The following is a 22455-nucleotide window of genomic DNA, read 5'->3' as shown; positions in this document are numbered from 1 at the left end:
TTGATTACTTCATTTTTTTTTATTTTTTTTTCTCTCTCTGATGTGCAATGTTTGGTATGTTTATACCCCCTGGCATATTTGTGTTTGTTTTGTTTTTGTTTGTATTGTTGATTGTTCATTTGTCTATCATGTTAAGAAAAAATAAAAATAATTTATAGGAAGGCCAATTACATGCAATGACATTTTTCGGCCACCAGAGAGGGCACTGCCCCGCCTCAAACGCCGCCTAATGTTTCTACTTCCGGTGCACATGACGCATCATCTGTGTACCCTTCCGGGACTTGTATGCTTTTGTGTTCCCTTCTCCTAACCAAACGAGCTCCCTCAGAGTATCCTCATTGGGTAAGTATAAAGCAAGAATATAGTGGACTAAAAAGTCTTATCTTAAAGCTTGGTGGAAGTTGTTTGGCTTTTTGCTAAAGCTTTCCAGGCTTACATAACTTCGTTTTCTTTAGCTTAGCTCGCTAGCCAAGACACGTTAACGCATTTCGATTGCTTTAGCTACATGCTACTTCCGAAATTGTACATTTTGATTTAAGGGTCAGGGGGGTTTGCTCTGTTAGCATGAGAGCGATTGCATTTAATTGTATGAGACTCTGTTTTGACTTGTCTTTAAAGATGCTACGGACTGAAGAGCAACGCAATCCCAAACATCAAGTCAAAGAGTAGAGACGTGGAAGATGAGGAGAGGAAATCCATGCCACGACGAGCAACTGTAACACAAAAGAAAATGACGGTAAGATCACGACATGAGTTGTTTTGTTTTTTGAAGCAATATCAGACTTGCTTTGATGTGACTGTGACCAGTGATTGCGACTGTCGGGCAAAATTCCAACATCTGACTTGCCATACAAGGCTCACGATAACCTCACGTTATGACAATACAACAATGATCAATATGTAGGTCATGCAAGGATATTCTATAGAAAAAACAAGCTATTTTCATCCTTCCACTGTGAATTTCAATGAGTTCATCACTAGTAGATGTCTAATCCATTTGAACTGGGAATCTGGCAGTTCATTGGCTGCCATCCCTCCCACTTCAAACGGAATGGACGTCTATGGCTGTCAATAGCAGCCAATGAGTTAACAATTCTATCTGTCATCATCAATGGCAGTGAAAAGGTTGATGAAAAATGGGTGTCCATAATAAAGTATTTCCTTGGGTTGGGAATCTCTGGCATGAAGCCGATTCGATATGTATCTAGACACACAGGTTACGATTCGATTAAAAAAACGATACATTTTTAAGGCCAAGCGATTCGATACGATTCGATATAGTTTAAGAATGATACGGTTCGATACAGAGTGAAAACGATAGTAAACATTTGATGTGTGTGTTTGTACAGTATTTTAAACATATAAAAAAGACCACATTTGTAATGGCAAAATCAAACAACAAAATTTCATACCAATGTTATGTTTTATTTTTTTTATGAAAAAAAAAAATAAGGCTTACTATATGACCGTCATTTTGTTGGATGGGATTGATAATAAAATAAAACTCCAGTGACAGACAACAATAAAGTGCAGTAATTCAATTACCGTATTTCCTGGTGTTTTTAACACAAGAGGTAAGTAATTCAAGAGCAAACTTTCAACGTAAACCTCTTACAAACAAAAAATATTAATTATATGCAGCAGCTCTAGAAAAAATGAATTAAACCTGCTAGCGTTATCATAAATAAATAATTATGCTGTATGACTAGTATAATTGGAGGAATAAAAACATGGCATTTTAGACAGACAGGTCAATAATCATTACTTTAACCTTATACACAGCAAAGTCATTCACTTATGCCTGTGCTTCCACATTTTTTTATTCCTCATCACTGTCCATATCTTTTTTGAAGGGCAGATTTTTCTTGAAGGAGATCAACTAACACTTGTTCATGTTTAAGTAGACGTTTCGTGGAAACAATATGCCACCCTTTCCACCATTGTAGTGGGTTACTTTTGAGGGTTATAAACTCAAGATCGCTGTACCGCTTCACACTAGCTCTAGCCTCTGTCCCATGCGAACAGATCTGGCTGCCTTCATCACTTCAAAGTCCGACTTTTGTTTTCCTGGGTGCGTTGAAAATCAATCGCTGCATGTTGCTGGCGTGGTTATGGTGATCAAACTGTCCATTGTTTTAGCATGTTGCTTCGTTGCCACTACTAGTTTCATTTTGGGTTCTGAAGAAAACGCTATGGAGTGTGCGTTACAGTGGTTTTGTTAGCTCTCGCGTTGTTATGACACGCCCGTGACGATCGGGTAATGACGGTAGGCCTGTCGCGATAACACATTTTAGTGTGCAATAATTTATCTCATAAATTATTGCGATATGCGATATTATTGCGCCCCCCCCCCCCCCCCCCCCGATTAAAAAAAATTTTTTTTTTTACAATAACAGTGAGAATACAGTATATATTAATAGATCAAGTACACCCATTTAAAGGCGATAAATATTTACTCTTAAATTCAAAAATACTGTCGCACCTCCCGAACGATGTTTTATGACACCTAAATCGGACATATATCATTTCCCTTCCCCGGCTTCGGAGAATGTAAACAAACCAAGAGTCATAACAGCTAGCCGACATGCTAACCCGAACCGAGTGATGTTTCAAAGTCTTCGAAGCGGAAAATCACACATAACTAGCCTGGATTATCTGACATGACGACCCGGTTGTCGATTGTCTTTGTGGATCGGAAAACCGCCCGGCGGAGAGCAATTTACAGTTCGTTCCCCGGAGGAGGGTGGCTGGAGTTGTTGTGCAGCTAACGTGCTGCTAATGCGCATGAGGAGAGCTTTTTACATGCCTATCAATGATCAAACATAAGTAGTCTTTCATTTAAAGGACGTTTGTAGTGTTTACTTTGTAATCGCTGTATTCGTATTTGACATAATACAAAACAAGATGTTTACTCACTTCCTCGTAAGTCCAATGGTCCCACAGTAAATATCCACGGTGAATGGGAACCTTTTGAAACTCAAAAAAGGCGCATACGCCTCTCCCGCATACAGAATGATTTTTCTGCAGCCGTTTGGCTGGCGTGATGCGAAAAATAAACGTATTAATCCGCAAAATCAGCTGAATCCTTCGTCCTCATACACAACAGTACACTGTATAGTGAAGAGGACGTCTTCTACCGTACACGTCACAGCGCCCTCCTCCTCAATGCAAGACCGAAGCCGGAAGTCACTCATTTTCATGGCGCAGGATTTAAAAAATAAATAAATATTGCCATCACTTCCACACACATCCAAGCGGTCCATATCATTCAGGGGCATAAAATACCGCGTGTATTATGAAATAAACATGCTTTTTCGTGTCACATGCACTTTAACTGTTTGTAAAGTGAGGCGGGGCACACTGTTGATTACGACAGCTCTCTTAGCAGCTAGGTTTACTACATGAGCAAGACATCCTATTTGTGATCCGAATCCATCTGTGTCACGTACTCAATTAACAATATTTGCAACATTATCTATAGTATAGCTATAGTATGGATTGATTTGGCCTTCTTAACTTCCATTCAGTCATGACAGTTTAGAATTCATCGATGTAGTTTATGGACTACGTGTCCCATAATCACTCTAGGTTCACGGAGCCAATGGCATGGGACATAGCACATCTAGTTTGCTATTTCATGATATCTAGTGTGTGCGCATTAAAAAAGTTAGCAAACGCCGCTGAACTCACGACTGCTTATTACTGCACAACACCAGCATATGACAATCGACTTTCATAAACAGGACGAGTTTGAAGCACAGCGCTCTTAATTTGCCACACAATGTTCATCATTTCCATTCAGCTGTCCGTTTTCAAAGCGAGGTTGTTCGTAGCAGCCAAGTCGGTAACAGTGTTTTGGCGGACTTCGTTGTAAATATCCGGCGTTGTGCCGAAAAATAGCCGCCCCGCGTGAAATGTCACTCCTGACGGGAGCGCCCACACGTCGACAACACCGGCGCGCCGGAGATGGTCCGCAGTCAATCCGGGGCACAGTCAATCCGGAGCACTGATGCGGCCGGTAAACGTTGAACAATAGGATATAATAGGAACGATTGGCTCCGGCGCTAGTTTTTTTGCCGGGCTGTGAACGAAGATGCATTTTGCGCAGTTGGCAACAAGGAATCCGAACTTTTAAAAGCACGTCTGCCGCACGCGCGCACGCACGTGGACGCCAGGCGATAAATTGCAGCTCAAAAATTACCACCTTCAGTTTTATTTATCGTGCGATAAATGGAATTATTGCATATTGCGACTGGCTTAACTGACAGCGACTAGTAGCGGTTCCGCCGAAATGCATGGCAAGTTGAGGCAACCACGACTGAGTAGTGCTTGTCCATATTATATAATGCGTGCGGTTTAGATCTGTCTGTGTGGTGAATGACCCAAGCGCAGCATGTAAAGTAAAAGCTAAATTATTATCATATTAAAAAATTCATTGAACAAGGCATTAGAAGCCTATTCTTGTGCCCACGATAGCTGAATTCTTTCTCTACTATCGGTTCATTGAATATTTAATGGACAATTACTGTCGAATGGTAATTTTACTATCGATACAGCTTTATCTCTCATCTGTAAAACCGCCTATCCGGTCGTATCGGTTTATCGTTCTCAAGCTTAGTATTTACTGTATCTACAGCTAAAGGGCTCTTAAGCTGCGTTCAGACTTCAGGCATATATACCTGTGAAGGCAAAAACCATTTTAGGTGACTCCCTCTTGAATCTCATCAAGAGAATGCAAAGTAATCAGAGCAAAGGGTGGCTACTTTGAAGATACTTGAATATTACACATTTTTTTAGTTATTTCACCATTTTTTGCAAAGTACATAATTCTGCACGTGTTCATTCATTATTTTGTTACCTTCAGTGAGAATTAACAATGTAAATAGACGTGAAAATTAAAAAAAACGCAGAAATGAGAAAGTGCATGTATGTACAGTGCCTTGCAAAAGTATTCGGCCCCCTTGAACCTTGCAACCTTTCGCCACATTTCAGGCTTCAAACATAAAGATGTAAAATTTTAATTTTTTGTCAAGAATCAACAACAAGTGGGACACAATCGTGAAGTGGAACAAAATTTATTGGATAATTTAAACTTTTTTAACAAATAAAAAACCGAAAAGTGGGGCGTGCAATATTATTCGGCCCCCTTGCGTTAATACTTTGTAGCGCCACCTTTTGCTCCAATTACAGCTGCAAGTCACTTGGGGTATGTTTCTATCAGTTTTGCACATCAAGAGACTGACATTCTTGCCCATTCTTCTTTGCAAAACAGCTCGAGCTCAGTGAGGTTGGATGGAGAGTGTTTGTGAACAGCAGTCTTCAGCTCTTTCCACAGATTCTCGATTGGATTCAGGTCTGGACTTTGACTTGGCCATTCTAACACCTGGATACGTTTATTTTTGAACCATTCCATTGTAGATTTGGCTTTATATTTTGGATCATTGTCCTGTTGGAAGATAAATCTCCATCCCAGTCTCAGGTCTTGTGCAGATACCAACAGGTTTTCTTCCAGAATGTTCCTGTATTTGGCTGCATCCATCTTTCCGTCAATTTTAACCATCTTCACTGTCCCTGCTGAAGAAAAGCAGGCCCAAACCACGATGCTGCCACCACCATGTTTGACAGTGGGGATGGTGTGTTCAGGGTGATGAGCTGTGTTGCTTTTACGCCAAACATATCGTTTTGCATTGTGGCCAAAAAGTTCAATTTTGGTTTCATCTGACCAGAACACCTTCTTCCACATGTTTGGTGTGTCTCCCAGGTGGCTTGTGGCAAACTTTAAACGAGACTTTTTATGGATATCTTTGAGAAATGGCTTTCTTCTTGCCACTCTTCCATAAAGGCCAGATTTGTGCAGTGTACGACTGATTGTTGTCCTATGGACAGACTCTCCCACCTCAGCTGTAGATCTCTGCAGTTCATCCAGAGTGATCATGGGCCTCTTGGCTGCATCTCTGATCAGTTTTCTCCTTGTTTGAGAAGAAAGTTTGGAAGGACGGCCGGGTCTTGGTAGATTTGCAGTGGTCTGATGCTCCTTCCATTTCAATATGATGGCTTGCACAGTGCTCCTTGAGATGTTTAAAGCTTGGGAAATCTTTTTGTATCCAAATCCGGCTTTAAACTTCTCCACAACAGTATCTCGGACCTGCCTGGTGTGTTCCTTGGTTTTCATAATGCTCTCTGCACTTTAAACAGAACCCTGTGACTATCACAGAGCAGGTGCATTTATACGGAGACTTGATTACACACAGGTGGATTCTATTTATCATCATCGGTCATTTAGGACAACATTGGATCATTCAGAGATCCTCACTGAACTTCTGGAGTGAGTTTGCTGCACTGAAAGTAAAGGGGCCGAATAATATTGCACGCCCCACTTTTCAGTTTTTTATTTGTTAAAAAGGTTTAAATTATCCAATAAATGTTGTTCCACTTCACGATTGTGTTCCACTTGTTGTTGATTCTTGACAAAAAAAATTTAAATTTCATATCTTTATGTTTGAAGCCTGAAATGTGGCGAAAGGTTGCAAGATTCAAGGGGGCCGAATACTTTTGCAAGGCACTGTAATTACTGTCGAATGGTAACTTTACTATCGATACAGCTAGGGCTGTCCCAAACGACTAATTTTCTCCCGATTAGTCAGCCGACTATTTTTACGATTAGTCGACTAATCTAATAATTAAAAAAAAAATTTTTTTAATTGTTTTTGTTTACTAATTTAGCAATGAAATTTTTGTTGACGCTTATCAATTCACAAAAAACATATTGGAACACTTAAATTATTACAGATAAACACATAAATAATAATAAATCACAAATAAACAATTAGTTCAAATGCTGATAGAATTTACTAGTGTAGCATCCCTGATTGAAAAGGTGGTCTCTTAAACTGATGATTTACAACTTTTATTCCATACTTGATGTAATCACACCGTAAGAGCTATGGTGCACACAAATAAAACAACACAATTAGAAATTAACAAAAACTTTTCACGTTTTTCCTTTTAAACCTTATTTATATATCAATGAATTGCCTTTACCTTAATTTATTACCTTATCATTGACAATCTCTCCCTTGAGTGCAATCACTGTATATACTGTATATATTTATGATCTTTTAACCTTATATAATTTTCTATACCATAAAATAAACCATAACATTAAATAAACCTTTCAGTTAGCATTAAGGACAATACTAATAGCACTTATAGGCCCATTGTCAATGAAACATTATTATTCAGTAAGGCGACAGCACCCTCTGGTGTACAAAAAATGAAAGAAAAAAAAAATTTACAAACGGTGACGGCGCTTGAGGTGTTTATTCACGGCCGACGTGCAGCCAAGCTTGGCATTGAACAGACAGGACAGAAGTTTCTTTGAAATAAGTCAATGTTTTGGACACTCTGGTGCGCTTTTTTTGGCTTTGTGCCGCTTTCCCCGCTTGCATACAGAGCATCCGACATTCTGAACTTTCCACGCATGTATTTTTTTTTTTTAACCCTTCATTAACCGTCGACAGGATGTTGTGCTCGTCGACGGATTTACGTCATCGATGACGTCGACTATGTCGACTAGTCGGGACAGCTCTAGATACAGCTGTATCTCTCATCTGTAAAACTGGATATCCGGTCGTATCGGTTTATCGTTCTCAAGCTTAGTATTTACTGTATCTACAGCCAAAGGGTTCTTAAGCTGCGTTCAGACTGCAGGCATATATACCTGTGAAGGCAAAACCCATTTCAGGTGACTCTCTCATGAATCTCATCAAGAGAATGCAAAGTAATGAGAGCAAAGGGTGGCTCCTTTGAAGATACCAGAATATTATACATGTTTTTAGTTATTTCACCATTTTTTGCGATGTGCATAATTCCGCACGAGTTCATTCATTATTTTGTTACCTTCCGTGAAAATTAACAATGTAAATAGACGTGAAAAAAAAAAGCACAAATGAGAAAGTGCATGTGTGTATATATATTAAGGGTCTAACGGTACATGTAATAATATTGAACCGTTTCGGTACATGGTGCTCGGTTTGGAACGGACGCGTACCGAACGAGTTTCTGACGTAATGTAACCCTTACTTTTCGAGGCTGTGAGTCAATCGGGTTACAGTTTCTTTGTGTAGATTATATTTACTCCGTCTTCTCTACTATAATGAGGACCAACACGGTAGGACAGTAGGCTATAACCCAGAAACGTCAACGGCGCGACAACGTGGCTGCCGTGAGAACGCAGTGAAACACGGGCGTTAGAGTCAATCAGCCAATGCACACCAGTCGCAGTGCGGCCGCGTGTTAGACTCGTCCCAGAAGCGGCTTAACGAGACGCACAAGAAAAGAAAGGCAGATTTTATTATTTGACGTGAGACGCAGACCTCCTGTGTCAATACTACTACCGGTAGCTATGATCGGGCAGACCGGAAGTCGCTTGGTAAAAATACGGTGGATCTGGTCGATTTTCAAACTAATATGCAATCGTAACCCACTTTCTGAGTCCATCAGATCTCTTGAGTGAAAGATAGGGGCACAGTTGATTGGTCTTTGTTGATTTACTGCAGTCTTCTCTGCTATAATAATAACCAACACGGCCCCGTGTTCAATACACAACAAGTAACTAATATTCACATAGGAACTAAAGTTTTGCAACATAAAATATACAATATAAATGAATACTACATCTCATTTGTAAAATATAAACACATAATAAAATAAATAATAGCCTATTTAAATAAAATAAATTGAAATGAGCTAAAACACCTGTAATTAAATAATAAGAATAATACACACATCCTGCTGACACAATTAATTACTTTCTGTGTGGTGCTTTAACTTGAGAAAATCCACCAATAAAGCTTTTGAAAACCGTTCATAAGAAAAAAAATTTTTCATTGAGGCCTTTCATCTGTAAAATACATGTTAAAATCTTTGTCATTGGGATTGCTTTTCTCTTTAGCACAGGACTTCTTTTTTCTTCTTTCTTTCAGAAAGAAAGCTGACCAATATGCGGGGTCTGAAAGGCAAATTGTTTTTGGATTATCTTTAAATACCCGCTACTTTTAGAGCAGAATTCTAGCTTTGTATAGGCTAATGTTCCTTTTGTTGGAAGCACAAAAGTGTGTAATAAACAACTAGCACATTTATATTTTGCATTTTGTTTTCTTACTATAGCGAAAATGAACTGTACCGTGACCTAAAAACCGAGGTACATACCCAACCGAGATTTTTGTGTAACGTTACACCCCTAATATACACTCACCGGCCACTTTATTAGGTATCCATGCTAGTAACAGGTTGGACCCCTTTTTGCCTTCAAAACTGCCTCAATTCTTCGTGGCATAGATTCAACAAGGTGCTGGAAGCATTCCTCAGAGAGTTTGGTCCATATTGACATGATGGCATCACACAGTTGGTGCAGATTTGTCGGCTGCACATCCATGATGCAAATCTCCCGTTCCACCACATCCCAAAGATGCTCTATTGGATTTGAGATCTGGTGACTGTGGAGGCCATTTGAGTTCAGTGAACTCATTGTTATGTTCTAGAAACCGGTCTGAGATGATTCCAGCTTTATGACATGGCGCATTATCCTGCTGAAAGTAGCCATCAGAAGTTGGGTACATTGTGGTCATAAAGGGATGGACATGATGAGCAACAATACTCAGGTAGGCTGTGGCGTTCCAACGATGCTCAATTGGTACCAAGAGGCCCAAAGAGTGCCAAATAATTATTCCCCACACCATTACACCACTACCACCAGCCTGAACCATTGATACAAGACCGGATGGATCCATGCTTTCATGTTGTTGATGCCAAATTCTGACCCTACCATCCGAATGTCGCAGCAGAAATCGAGACTCATCAGACCAGGCAATGTTTTTCCAATCTTCTATTGTCCAATTTCGATGAGCTTGTGCAAATTGTAGCCTCAGTTTCCTTTTCTTAGCTGAAAGGAGTGGCACCCGGTGTGGTCTTCTGCTGCTGTAGCCCATCTGCCTCAAAGTTTGACGTACTGTGCGTTCAGAGACACTCTTCTGCCTACCTTGGTTGTAACGGGTGGTTATTTGAGTCACTGTTGCCTTTCTATCCGCTCGAACCAGTCTGGCCACTCTCCTCTGACCTCTGGCATCAACAAGGCATTTCCGCCCACAGAACTGCCGCTCACTGGATATTTTTTCTTTTTCGGACCATTGTCTGTAAACCCTAGAGATGGTTGTGCGTGAAAATCCCAGTAGATCAGCAGTTTCTGAAATACTCAGACCAGCCCTTCTGGCACCAACAACCATGCCACGTTCAAAGTCACTCAAATCACCTTTCTTCCCCATTCTGATGCTCGGTTTGAACTGCAGGAGATTGTCTTAAACCATGTCTACATGCCTAAATGCACTGAGTTGCCGCCATGTGATTGGCTGATTAGAAATTAAGTGTTAACAAGCAGTTGGACAGGTGTACCTAATAAAGTGGCTGGTGAGTGTATATATAGACGACATGCTCGAAATACGATGACATGACATCACCGCAAACGAACGAACGGTGGATTTTCTTGTGTGAGAAATCAACACAAAAAGTTTCAAAAAGGTTGGTACAGGTGGTGAAACAAAGAAAAAGGTGATGCTTACCTTTTAAATGGAGTTGCAAATTATAGAAAAATATGAGTGTGGGCTGCGCATCCGTGAACTGGCTCAAGAATACATCTCCACGGTCCTCCTCCGACGACCGTTCGCCAGTCTTTATAAGTTAAACTGACAATTATTATCGTGGTAACATCGCCAAAGAAATCGGCAGCTTTGCCACGTTTTTATCATTTATTTTACAACTTATTCAACACAAAACGCCTACTGTCTGCCACAATCGACTGTGTTCTCAAGAAAACATTGGAAGTGAAAGTGAAACTCTCAAGCTTACCGCTATGTCCCTGGCATGTCAGCCCCGCGGTGCGTTCAGGTACAGCAAAAAACGTCCGCCACATTATAACCCGATTTGTTACATTATTATAGGAATTATTGTTATTATTATTAGTATAATATTATTCCGATTTTCATTTATAATTTATTTGTTTCGCTATGTGTAATTGCTATGTGTAATAGTACCAGCAGTATTTTTTTTTTAAGGATTTAGTGTAGGTTTTCGGGCTGTGGAACGAATTAATGGAATTATAATTTGTATTTATGGGAAAATCCCGCTCGACATACAACCATTTGGATTTACAAACAAGGTCCTGGAACGAATTAACTTCATATGTAGAGGTACCACTGTATATATGTTTTTTAGTGCTACTACGACTAATCGATTAACTCGAGTAATTCTACTAGAAAAAAAATTCAAATTAAATTGTGTTGCTTCGAGTATTTGTTTAATTAAAGTGGCGTTGTAATGGTTATGTTTGAAAGTTTGCATTGAGTTTTATTGATTTTGGTGGATACGCTTCCCTCTAGTGGCAACAGTGAATATGACATATCTCTTTTAACATGGCTAAGTCCAGCAGCTGCTCCCTGTTGAAACCAACAGAAGCTAAGTTTTTGTTTGAGCTAATGTTTTTTTAATGCATTCGTAGTTTAGTTTATAGGTATATTTTTGAACCATTTGTTAAGCGCATTGTTAACGAAAAAGAAAAGTTACCATTTTATAGTTTTTAAGCTAGCAGGCTTGTAAGTTAGCCAATTGTTGTTTTGTTGTACTTGGTTCCTCATTTATTCTATTTATGCAGTTTGAGGTTCAGCTCAGGTATTTAAATTTTTTTATGTTATCCGATTACTCGATTATTCAAACCAACTAGTTCATAGATTAAATGACTACTAAAATAATTGATAGCTGCAGCCCTATACATATATAGGGATGTGTGTGACTAGTCGTTTAATCGTTTAACCTCCTACTCATAAACATTTCATATTTTACTAGTCGATTAAACGCAGCATCTTGGTCATCTTTGCAATCAGGCTGTTTAAAATGCCAGGTTGTTACGTTTTGTTATTTGTTCTGATGAGGCATAATTTTGGCCACCAAAAGCTCAGACCGACGTTTATTAGGACAAAATGCTCAAGTAAGTACAACAATACAGTGCCCTCCATAATTATTGGCACCCCTGAAAAAGATGTGTTTTTTAGCTTCTAATATTTGTTTTTTATTCAAATAATATGGGACCTTAATGGAAAAAAAGAGAAACATCCACCCTTTAATACAAGTGCATTCATTCAGTGGGGAAAAAAATCCCATATAAAGAAAAAATTATTTGACATCAAATAATGTGTGTCACAATTATTAGCACCCCTGGTGTTAATACTTTGTACAACCCCCTTTTGCCAACAAAACAAGGTCTGGGGACTGAGATGACCATGGGAGGAGCTTGATTTTGTGTCTGGTGAACCATTTCTGTGTAGATTTGGCCATATGTTTAGGGTCACCGTCTTGCTGAAAGACCCAGTGATGACCCATCTTCAGCTTTTGGGCAGAGGGCAACAGATTTTGATTTAAAATGTCCTGGTATTTCAAAGCATTCATGATGCCATGCACCCTAACAAACCCGGGCCTTTGGAAGCGAAACATTCAAACAGCATCACTGACCCACCCCCATACTTCACAGTGGGTATGAGGTGCTTTTCAGCATGCGCATCTTTCGTGGCACGCCAGACCCACTTAGTGTTTGTTGCCAAAAAGCTCAAGCCCTGTCTCAGACAAAAACACACACGGTCCCAGGCTTCAACTGGGACCGTGTGCTGTGTCAGATGAGACCAAGTCCCATATTATTTGAATTAAAAAAAATATTAGAAGCTAAAAAACACATCTTCTTCAGGGGTGCCAATAATTATGGAGGGCACTGTATGTGGATTGATTGAAAGATTTAACTTCTTCAAAGGTGTGTTTGTGTATAAATACAAGCGCCTGCAGTTATATTTGTAACTTTCTGTATATCTGTGTAATTAGCCTGATTAGCATAGCACAGACGAAATAAGTATAGTGTGACTTATTGTTTGTCAGTTTCTGTTTATTTGTAGACACTACAAAGACACATATGTAAAGCAATCATGCCTCCTCCGACCCACGCATACACATAGGAGGGGGCAGGAACCCGAAGTTTGGGAATGTTTTGGCGAACGTATCAGGAATGCATTTCTCTTATTTACCTTTATTCACTCAGTTTTTGTTACATCAGTAGAATTGAAATAAACAACTTATCCTGAATGTTTGAGCTGAAATAGCTCGTAAATACACAAAACCTTTGCATTTTAATCTTCTGATTTAATATGTGTATACAATTGCGAATTTTCTTGCTTATACACTACTCGACTAGTCGTAAATAAAATCTGACACTAGTCGGCAGGGAAATGAGTCAAAATTTACATCAAAATATTAATATACAGTGGGGAGAACAAATATTTGATACACTGCCGATTTAGCTGGTTTTCCCACTTGCAAAGCATGTAGAGGTCTGTAATTTGTATCATAAGTTCTCTTCAACTGTGAGGGACGGAATCTAATACAAAAAAACAGAAAATCACAGTGTATGATTTTTAAATAATAAATTTGCATTTAATTGCATGAAATAAGTATTTGATACATCACAAAAATCGAACTTAATATTTGGTACAGAAACCTTTGTTTGCTATTACAGATACCAAACGTTTCCTGTAGTCCTTGACAAGGTTTGCACACACTGCAGCAGGGATTTTGGCCCACTCCTCCATGCAGCCTTCTCCAGAGCCTTCAGGTTTCGGTGCTGCTGCCGGGCAACACGGACTTTGAGTTCCCTCCATACATTTTCTATCGGGTTCAGATCTGGTGACTGGCTAGGCCACTCCAGGACCTTAAGATGCTTCTTACGGAGCCACTCTTAAGTTGCCTTGGCTATGTGCTTAGGGTCGTTGTCATGCTGGAAGACCCAGCCACGACCCATCTTCAAGGCTCTCACTGAAGGAAGGAAGTTGTCAGCCAAGATCTGGCGATACATAGCCCCATCCAACCTCCCCTCAATACGGTGCAGTCGTCCTGTACCCTTGGCAGAGAAGCAGCCCCCAAAAATGATATTTCCTCCTCAGTGTTTCACGGTTGGGATGGTGTTCTTGGGGTTGTACTCATCCTTCTTTTTCCTCCAAACACGACGAGCCAATGACGAGGTCATTGGTAAACTTCAGACGTGTATGGACATGCACTGGCTTCAGCAGCGGGACCTTCCGTGCGGTGTAGATTTTAATCCATGACGGCATAATGTGTTTCCGATGGTTTTCTTCGAGACTGTGGTTCCAGCTCTCTTCAGGTCATTGACCAGGTCCTGCCGTGTAGTTCTGGGCTGATCCCTCACCTTCCTCATGATCAGTGATGCCCCATGAGGTGAGATCTTGCATGGAGCCCCAGAGCGAGGCAGATTGACCGTCAACTTGAACTTCTTCCATTTTCTAATAATCGCTCCAACAGTTGTTACCTTCTCACTAAGCTGCTTGCTTATTTTCCTGTAGCCCATCCCAGCCATGTGCAGGTCTATTATTTTTATCCCTGATGTCCTTACACAGCTCTTTGGTCTTGGCCATTGTGGAGAGGTTGGAGTTTGTTTGTTTGAGCATGTGAACAGGTGTCTTTTAAACAAGTAACAAGTTCAAACAGGTGCAGTTACTTCCGGTAATGAGTGGAGAACAGGAGGGTTTCTTAAAAAAGAACTAAGAGCCGAAATATTTACTAGTTGGTAATGTATCAAATACTTATTTCATGCAGTTAAATACAAATTTATTATTTAAAAATTATACAATGTGATTTTCTGGATTTTTGTATTAGATTCCGTCCCTCACAGCTGAAGAGAACTTATGATACAAATGACAGACCTCTACATGGCTTGCAAGTGGGAAAACCAGCAAAATCGGCAATGTATCACATACTTGTTCTCCCCAGTGTATACTGCTGTTTTCCTAAGCGTGTTCCATTCTTTTTGACTGCTCTTCACTTCAGTTGGCGCTTTCTGCCACATTGAGTTTTCCATCGCATAGCGACTGCGCGGACAGTCAAACCCATCTTCGCTGTTGAGATTGAGAAACATGTTATTCATAATGGATTCAAACTACCTCCTGTATGTGGTTTCAATCTTTCTCGCAAAAATATTAATTTCTGTGGTTTGTGACTGTTCAGACTACAAAAGAGCAATCCAAATTCTGTGGTTTGTGACTGTTCAGACTACAAAAGAGCAATCCAGTAACAATCTAGATGGGCTAAAAATCAGATTTTGGCTGCCAGTCTGAACAAGGCCTTCGTGCCGGTAAAAAATATACAACATGAAAATCACGGCGGGAGGATGAGCAAAGCTCAACTTTAGCAAATCATATGATTTTTTTCATCCAGTGTCCCGCGGACATCACTATTAAAGCGCTTCACCCTCAGAAGCACGATCCCCTCCAAGTTAAAGAGGAGGAGGAGTGGGAGATGCCGTACATCAAGCTGGAGGCGGAGCCAGAGACCCCCAGCATTAAAGAAGAAGAACAGGAAGATGAAATCCCTAAGTTTCCAATGACTGTTAGTGTGAAGAGTGAAGAAGATGAAGGTCCAAGCGAAGAGAGTGGAGCCGTGAAACCTTGGATGGACACCTCACTTCAACACCTGACAACAGAAGGAGAGGGACGATCACAACCGGGCGGTCTCTTTGCACCGCTCTCGGACAGCGAGGACGTAACGTCACACTCTTCTGACTTTAACACTGATGAGGAGGATGGCGACTTTGACCAAACTGCTTCGAAATCCATCAACGGGTCAGCAATGAAAATAGCCACAAAAGCGGTTGGGAAACCTTTTACCTGCTCACGTTGTGATAAAACATTTTCTCAGAAACATCACTTAAAAAGACACATGCATACACACACCGGGGAGAAACCTTTCGGCTGCACATACTGTGGTAAACGATTTGCTGAAAAGGGATATTTGATTGAGCACACAAGAATGCACACCGGAGAGAAGCCTTTCGCCTGCTCGTTTTGCGAGAAAAGATATTCTCAGAAGAGTCGGTTAGAAGAACACACGCGTATACACAGCGGAGAGAAGCCTTTTGTCTGCTCAATTTGTGGTAAAAGATTCACTCAGAAGAGAATTTTAAACGCACACGCAATATTGCACACTGGAGAGAAGCCTTTTATCTGCTCAATTTGCGGTAAAAGATTCGCTCATAAGACAACTTTCAACAGACATGCAAGAACACACACTAGAGAGAAGCATTTTTTCTGCATATGTTGTGATAAAAAATTCATCGAGAAGGATCAATTAAACCAACACATAAGAACACACGCTGGAGAGAAGCCTTTTGTCTGCACATCTTGTGGTAAACGATTCACGGAGAAGGGAAGTTTAAACCGACACATTAGAGCACACAGTGGAGAGAAGCCTTTTGTCTGCACATTGTGTGGTAAACAATTCACTTTGAAGGGAAGTTTAAACAAACACACGCGTATACACACTGGAGAGAAGCCTTTCGTCTGCACGTCTTGTGGTAAACGATTCACTGAGAAGGGAAGTTTAAACAAACACATAATGACACACACTGGGGAGAAGCCTTTTGTCTGCACATATTGTGGTAAACAGTTCATTAGTAAGGGAGGTTTAGACAAACACACACCCACACACACTGGAGAGAAGCCTTTTTCCTGCTCACTTTGCCATAAAAGATTCTCTCGGAAACCACTACTAAACCATCACACTAAAACACACACTGAAGAGAAGCTTTTTACCTGCTCACTTTGTGACAAAAGATACTTGACGAAATCAGATTTAAACGATCACACAAGAACACACAATAAGCCTTTTGCCTGCTCTCTATGTGATAAAAGATTTTGTCGTGAGCAACAGTTAATAACACACACGCGTACACACACCGGGGAAAAGCCCTTTCTCTGCACTTTTTGTGGGAAAGGATTCACCCAGAAGGTGCTATTGATGCGTCACACAAGCGCACACACTGGGGAAAAGCCTTTCGCCTGCACACTTTGCGATGAAAGATTTTCTTGGAAGCATCACCTAACATCACACACGCGTACACACACCGGGGAAAAGCCTTTTCCCTGCTCAGATTGTGACAAAAAATTCTCCCGGAAAGAAGATTTAAATAATCACGCAAAAACACACACCTAATTTACTTACTGCTTACAAGGCAGGAACGCAGCCTAGCTTGAAGCACTTCTTAAAACCCAGTGAGCAGTACTACTAAGATGCAGGCTGACGTATTACACTCACAATAAGAATTTGTCACGAACATAAGACAGAAACTGTCGCATTGTCGTCTCGTCAGAGGAAAACTGGCAATCGTCTCGTTATGTTATCGTTGTCCAGGACACTGTTTTAGCTCTCCATCATCATGTTATCGTCATGAAAAAATTATTTGTCTGTGAAATATTTTCATTATCGTCACCGTTGACGAAAACAACAATGCTATTGAATCATGGTCGCATTAAGTTGTACTAACAACACAAACTATATATGATATATAAGTAGAGATGTCCCGATCAATCGGTGTCCGATCACGTCATTTTCAAAGTATCGTAATCGGCAAAAAAATATCGGCCATGCCTTTTATCAATATATATATATATATATATATATTTTAATTAAATCGTTTTCTAATTATATTTAACGTTACAGACATAATATGTTACACTCATCCATAGTCTTTAGGCTTAAGGTAGGGTTATCAAAAATATCCTGATAACGGCGGCAATTGATTTATTAAATGTGTCACGTTAAAATATTTAAAGCAATTAATGTATGCGCTGCACGACCCTCTCACTCATTGTCGCGCTCAATCTGTAATGACGCCATTTTACCTATATAGAGAGATAAAAGGCAGCGCAAAATGAGTAGAGTGAATTTTGGGAGCCTTTGGAGCCTTTTTTAAATTGGCTAAAGCTTTGCAATCCCTCTCCCAATGATTAAAAATATCATGGGAAGCAATGTGGGGAAGCAAGGTGGCAATTGATCTTTGTCTTAACACCTTAAGTTATTTCCCAACGCAGAGAAGATATATCCTTTGGTAGCACGACGCACAGTCATGGTTCCACTTCCCATCATGCATTTGGGATGGCCACAGTATCATTTACTGAAAGCTCAACAAATACACCAGATGGCAATATTTAGTCACAATATACAAAGTTTTTCTATCCGTGGATCCCTCTCACAGAAAGCGTGTTAATAATGTAAATGCCATCTTGAGGATTTATTGTCATAATAAACAAATACAGTACTTATGTATTGTATATTGAATGTATATATTCGTCCGAGTTTTATTCATTTTTTCTTAATGCATTGCCAAAATGTATATGATCGGGAAAAATTATAGGGAATGATTGGAATTGAATCGGGAGCAAAAAAAAAGCAATCAGAATCGGGAAATATCGGGATCGGCAGATACTCAAACTAAAACGATCGGGATCGGATCGGGAGCAAAAAAACATGATCGGAACAACCCTATAAATAAGTATACTTATGTATTAGCAGCAATGTTTTTTGGCAGCCTTTTTAATTTTCTTCTGTCTTTTGGATGATAATAATTATTAGTCTTAGTCATATTTTCATTATCTCAAAATGTTTTTGTCATAGGTTGAGTTTGCAAAAATGTTGATAACCCCGAAAAGCTTGGTCAGCAATAAAACTTACAAGATATATGCTCAGATAGTAGCTTAGCCCGTGCTCGTACATACAGGCATCCCAGCTGTGTGTTCGTGTGTGAGCGCGTGCATTTTTCTGTCTTACCTAGTGGAGAAGTAGACGCTGAATCCTTTTTGACTGAATATTCCAGCCAGGGACATTTACAATAATATGTTAATGTTTTTTTCAATGTTATGTTTTATTTTTTTGTCACTATCAATCTTTTCAATTAGTATGTAGATGTGTGCGTTCGAGAAGCTTGATTGTATGTATGTGCTCTTGATAAGGTAATGGGTGCAATACCTAACTCAGGGGTGGGCAAACCGGTCCTCAAGGGCCGCAGTGGGTCCTGGTCTTTGTTACAACCGATCCAGCACAAGCAGTTTAACCAATGAGAGGTCTGGGGAAACACGAAGCACCTGACTGCAATCAACTGATTTTAAGAAACCAGACTGGTGCAAAGGTGTCCTCTTGATGGGTTGCAAAGAAAGCGGCCCTTTGTGGAATAGTTTGCCCACTCCTGACCTAACCTCACAAATAGATATCCTCTAAACCCTTTTTGTTAGATGATATACAGTATATATATATTATTTTTTTTCACTATTTTACACTGTTGGTCTCCTGTGTATAACCTGTTTTGAACATAGAATAGTGATCCCTCGCTACTTTGCGCCCTCAGTCCATTGCAGATTTTTTTTCCAATTAAAAAATTAAAAAATATAAATAAATGTATTTTATAGAGCTATTCTGATCACGTAGTCTCTCACTCTGGCTCCAGCCGCTTTTCTTGGTCAGGCAGTGCGGCAGAGTTGCTTATTAAAGTTAACGATGATTTACAGACGTTAAGAATTGATTTTGCCAGAGACGCTTGTAAGCCGAAACTTCAAACCGCCTCATACGTGTATCATCGTTTAACTTGTTAAACTGTTGCTGTGGCAACTCATTGTGAGCAGCTTAAAGTGGATTTGAGTGGACTCACTCAATTAAGAATTTAATAAAGACATGCATTGTTATACTTTAGCCTTGTTTAAAAATAATTTGGTGGGACTGTAACATGTTTAAAAGTTATTACAATTTATTTGAAGTGCTTAAAAAACATTAAAATATATACAATATATAGTTTCCTATGCTAAATCTGGAAAAAAATACATTGAACATGCAAAAAAAAAATTTGGGGGGTGGGATGGTGCTACTCCGTGGTTTGCACTCATCGCGGCGGCTTCTGGTTGCCATTAACCGCGAAAAACAAGGGATCACTGTATGTAGAATGAGCAAAAACGCTGATGACCTTACCTGCTGTTTCTGTTGAATTATTAAATGTAAAACAGTCTCATATTTTTCTGTTGGATGTTTATCCAAACAAGTTGAATAGATAGAAGCTTCAAAACATTTCGTTGAGCGTGTTTGATCGTCAGTGGGACATCAATCTTACAAATTTTGACAAAACATTTAGGGATTTTTTTTGTCTTTTTGGGTCCAAATGTGGATCAGTGAAGAAAACAACAATTTGGACATGAAGGTTATCGTGTCCTGAATAAAAGGGACCCAAGCAGGCCACTGTGAACATTTTTTTCTTCATCAAAGGCATGCAAATTCAGACAAAATAGGCTCAGGTGTTAAAGGGTTAACCCTATACACTATGCATTCTTCAAAGGGGGAGGTGTCCCTTTGATTTCTCTGGTCCATAATATCTGTTGTGCTCGTCATAAAGACGTATTTTTTGACCAGTTAATAGACTAGTAGTAGTTTTTTCATACAACACCAGATGGCAGCACGGTTGCATCGTAACTAAACAAGTTCTGCCGAGCCGACTGGAAAAATCAAGTTTCTCTCTGCATGGAATAATCAATATTAATCACAATTATTGTTTTGTCTCTATATAACACGTAAAGATGTTTAGCTTTGTTTATTTTGTCATATTGTTTCGGAGCACAACGTCATCTGTATGAACTGTTATTGAAGAAATAAAGCTTTTCTGCCAATTGCTTCAAAGCTTCGTAGTGATTCATTTGCTCTTAAGTGGGCTTGAAGCCCAAGAGGTCAACAGTGTTGAGAATTCTATAGCCATTTGTTTGGGAAAATGATAGGAATGTGCTTGTGTTACTATATGGACAAAATGCAACAAGTGCTATTAGGATAACTTGTTAGTCAGTTTTATTTTCAAATAATAATAGTTTTCCTACAGTGGTTAGATTTAATGTTATTCTTTTTCTTTGGAAAGTATTTCACTAGTTTAGTTAAAGTGGTCGTCTAACTTAAATACATATGGCTCTAATAAACCACAATTGTTCTCTTGTACTAAAATATGTTGTTAGCAGTATTTTATAATATTTAGTACATATTTTGACCGTTAGTTGGCGCCATGGTTTGCAGGCTCGCAGTGATGACTTAATTCGGATCTTTCCAAATGTGTAGCGTGTTCAACAATTGCTTATTGCTGCCTAAACTCGCGAAGTAAAATGCCACGATGTGCTGCTTTTGGATGCAATTTCCAGTCAAATGGAAACAAGGGGAGTGAAGTGAGTGGTCAAGGTGGAATTATTATTTGTAGTGAATAAATGTGCATAAGTGGAAGCTTCTCCCCCTTTTTGGTCCCTGTATGCACATATCCTACCCACCACGCGTTACAAGTGGCGCCCGAACATTTTTCCTGGATCCTCAGTCAAGTAAGGGATCCGTCTATTTTCTGGATCCGACAGTCCCACCGCGTCTGCAATATTGGTTTTGGATCTGTCCATTTTTTTTTAATCCGTCGATCCCCCAGTAGCTTTTCGGATCAGTCTATTTTGTGGAATCGACGGCCTGATCGCGGCTGCAACATTGCCTTGGGATCGGTCGAATTCCTGGATCTTCGAGTGAGTAAAAAACGCGGATTTTGATTTCTATTGCTATCTTTTTTGTTGACTATTCTTCGTGGGAGTTTTCCCCAAATCGTACTAAATAATTAAAGCACTATGGCACGCTACAGTGACAACAGTGACTCTGACGTGGACCTTACAACAACGTTGGAGTTCGTTAAGGAACGCGTGTTTGCGTACTGCTGAGCTCCCGATTGAAGAGTGCTCAAGGTGGAAATATAATTTTTTGTGAATAAATGTGCATAAGTGGAAGCTTCTTCCCTTTTTGGTACTTTTATACACGTATCCTACCAACACGCATTACAATGTACAAGACATGGATTACACAAGGTGTGCTCTTTGGCCTGTACTGTATGTAAAGCACACGACAGCTCTGGATGCTAATAATCTACATAATTATATTGGGATAAGTTTGAAAACGCAATATGCTTACCTTGAATATCTGCTAATAAAACTGGAGTTCCCAACAACATACACTCTCACTCCCAACCCGAGTTCCCAACAGCACTCTCTCGCTCTGTTGCCATTGAGACTCACTTGCAGCGAGTGGGTTAGTTCCCAGTTTTGCCCAACTTTTGTATTATCAGGTATTTGCTGCACGCATTTTTCCCTGAAGCTCGTGTTGTTAACGACCGACAATGCTGTACTGCTCTTCACTTTTCAGATCTGGTTCAAATAGGAAGGGTAGAACTGATGACATGTTGGGAAAGCTAACGAGTGTGTTACGACCCAAGGACGGTTCGCAAAGGGCGTAACATAAAACGAGCCACACAAATTCACAAGTGGCACAAATTTATTTACACAACAATCAAACTCGCAATCAATATGTACAAAATGTGGATGAAGCGCTTCAGGGTAAGCCCAGGCCAAAACAACAAACAAAAGGAATCTACATTTGAACCCCACCCGCTAACTGATCATGAAAAAGAACAAAGAAAAGACAGCCACTAACCTAGCTTCCTACGCTATACAAAACAGGAGAAAACGGGTTGAACAG

At 39.8% G+C, this 22455-nt stretch overlaps 1 protein-coding gene across 1 annotated transcript; it reads left to right on the top strand.

Annotated features, from left to right (window-relative positions):
• The first annotated feature begins 248 nt into the window (after positions 1-248).
• On the top strand, positions 249-20837 carry LOC130926173 (gastrula zinc finger protein XlCGF57.1-like). Its single transcript, XM_057851382.1, has 3 exons — positions 249-342; positions 619-736; positions 15319-20837. The coding sequence occupies exons 2-3, from the start codon at positions 698-700 to the stop codon at positions 17089-17091; spliced, it is 1812 nt and encodes a 603-aa protein (XP_057707365.1). The 5' UTR covers positions 249-342; positions 619-697; the 3' UTR covers positions 17092-20837.
• Positions 20838-22455: the final 1618 nt, after the last annotated feature.

This window comes from Corythoichthys intestinalis, chromosome 1 (assembly GCF_030265065.1).
Source record: "Corythoichthys intestinalis isolate RoL2023-P3 chromosome 1, ASM3026506v1, whole genome shotgun sequence".
NCBI lineage: Eukaryota > Metazoa > Chordata > Actinopteri > Syngnathiformes > Syngnathidae > Corythoichthys > Corythoichthys intestinalis.
The sequence above is the reverse complement of the archived record's forward strand: the minus strand, read 5'-3'. Positions and strand labels throughout refer to the sequence as shown.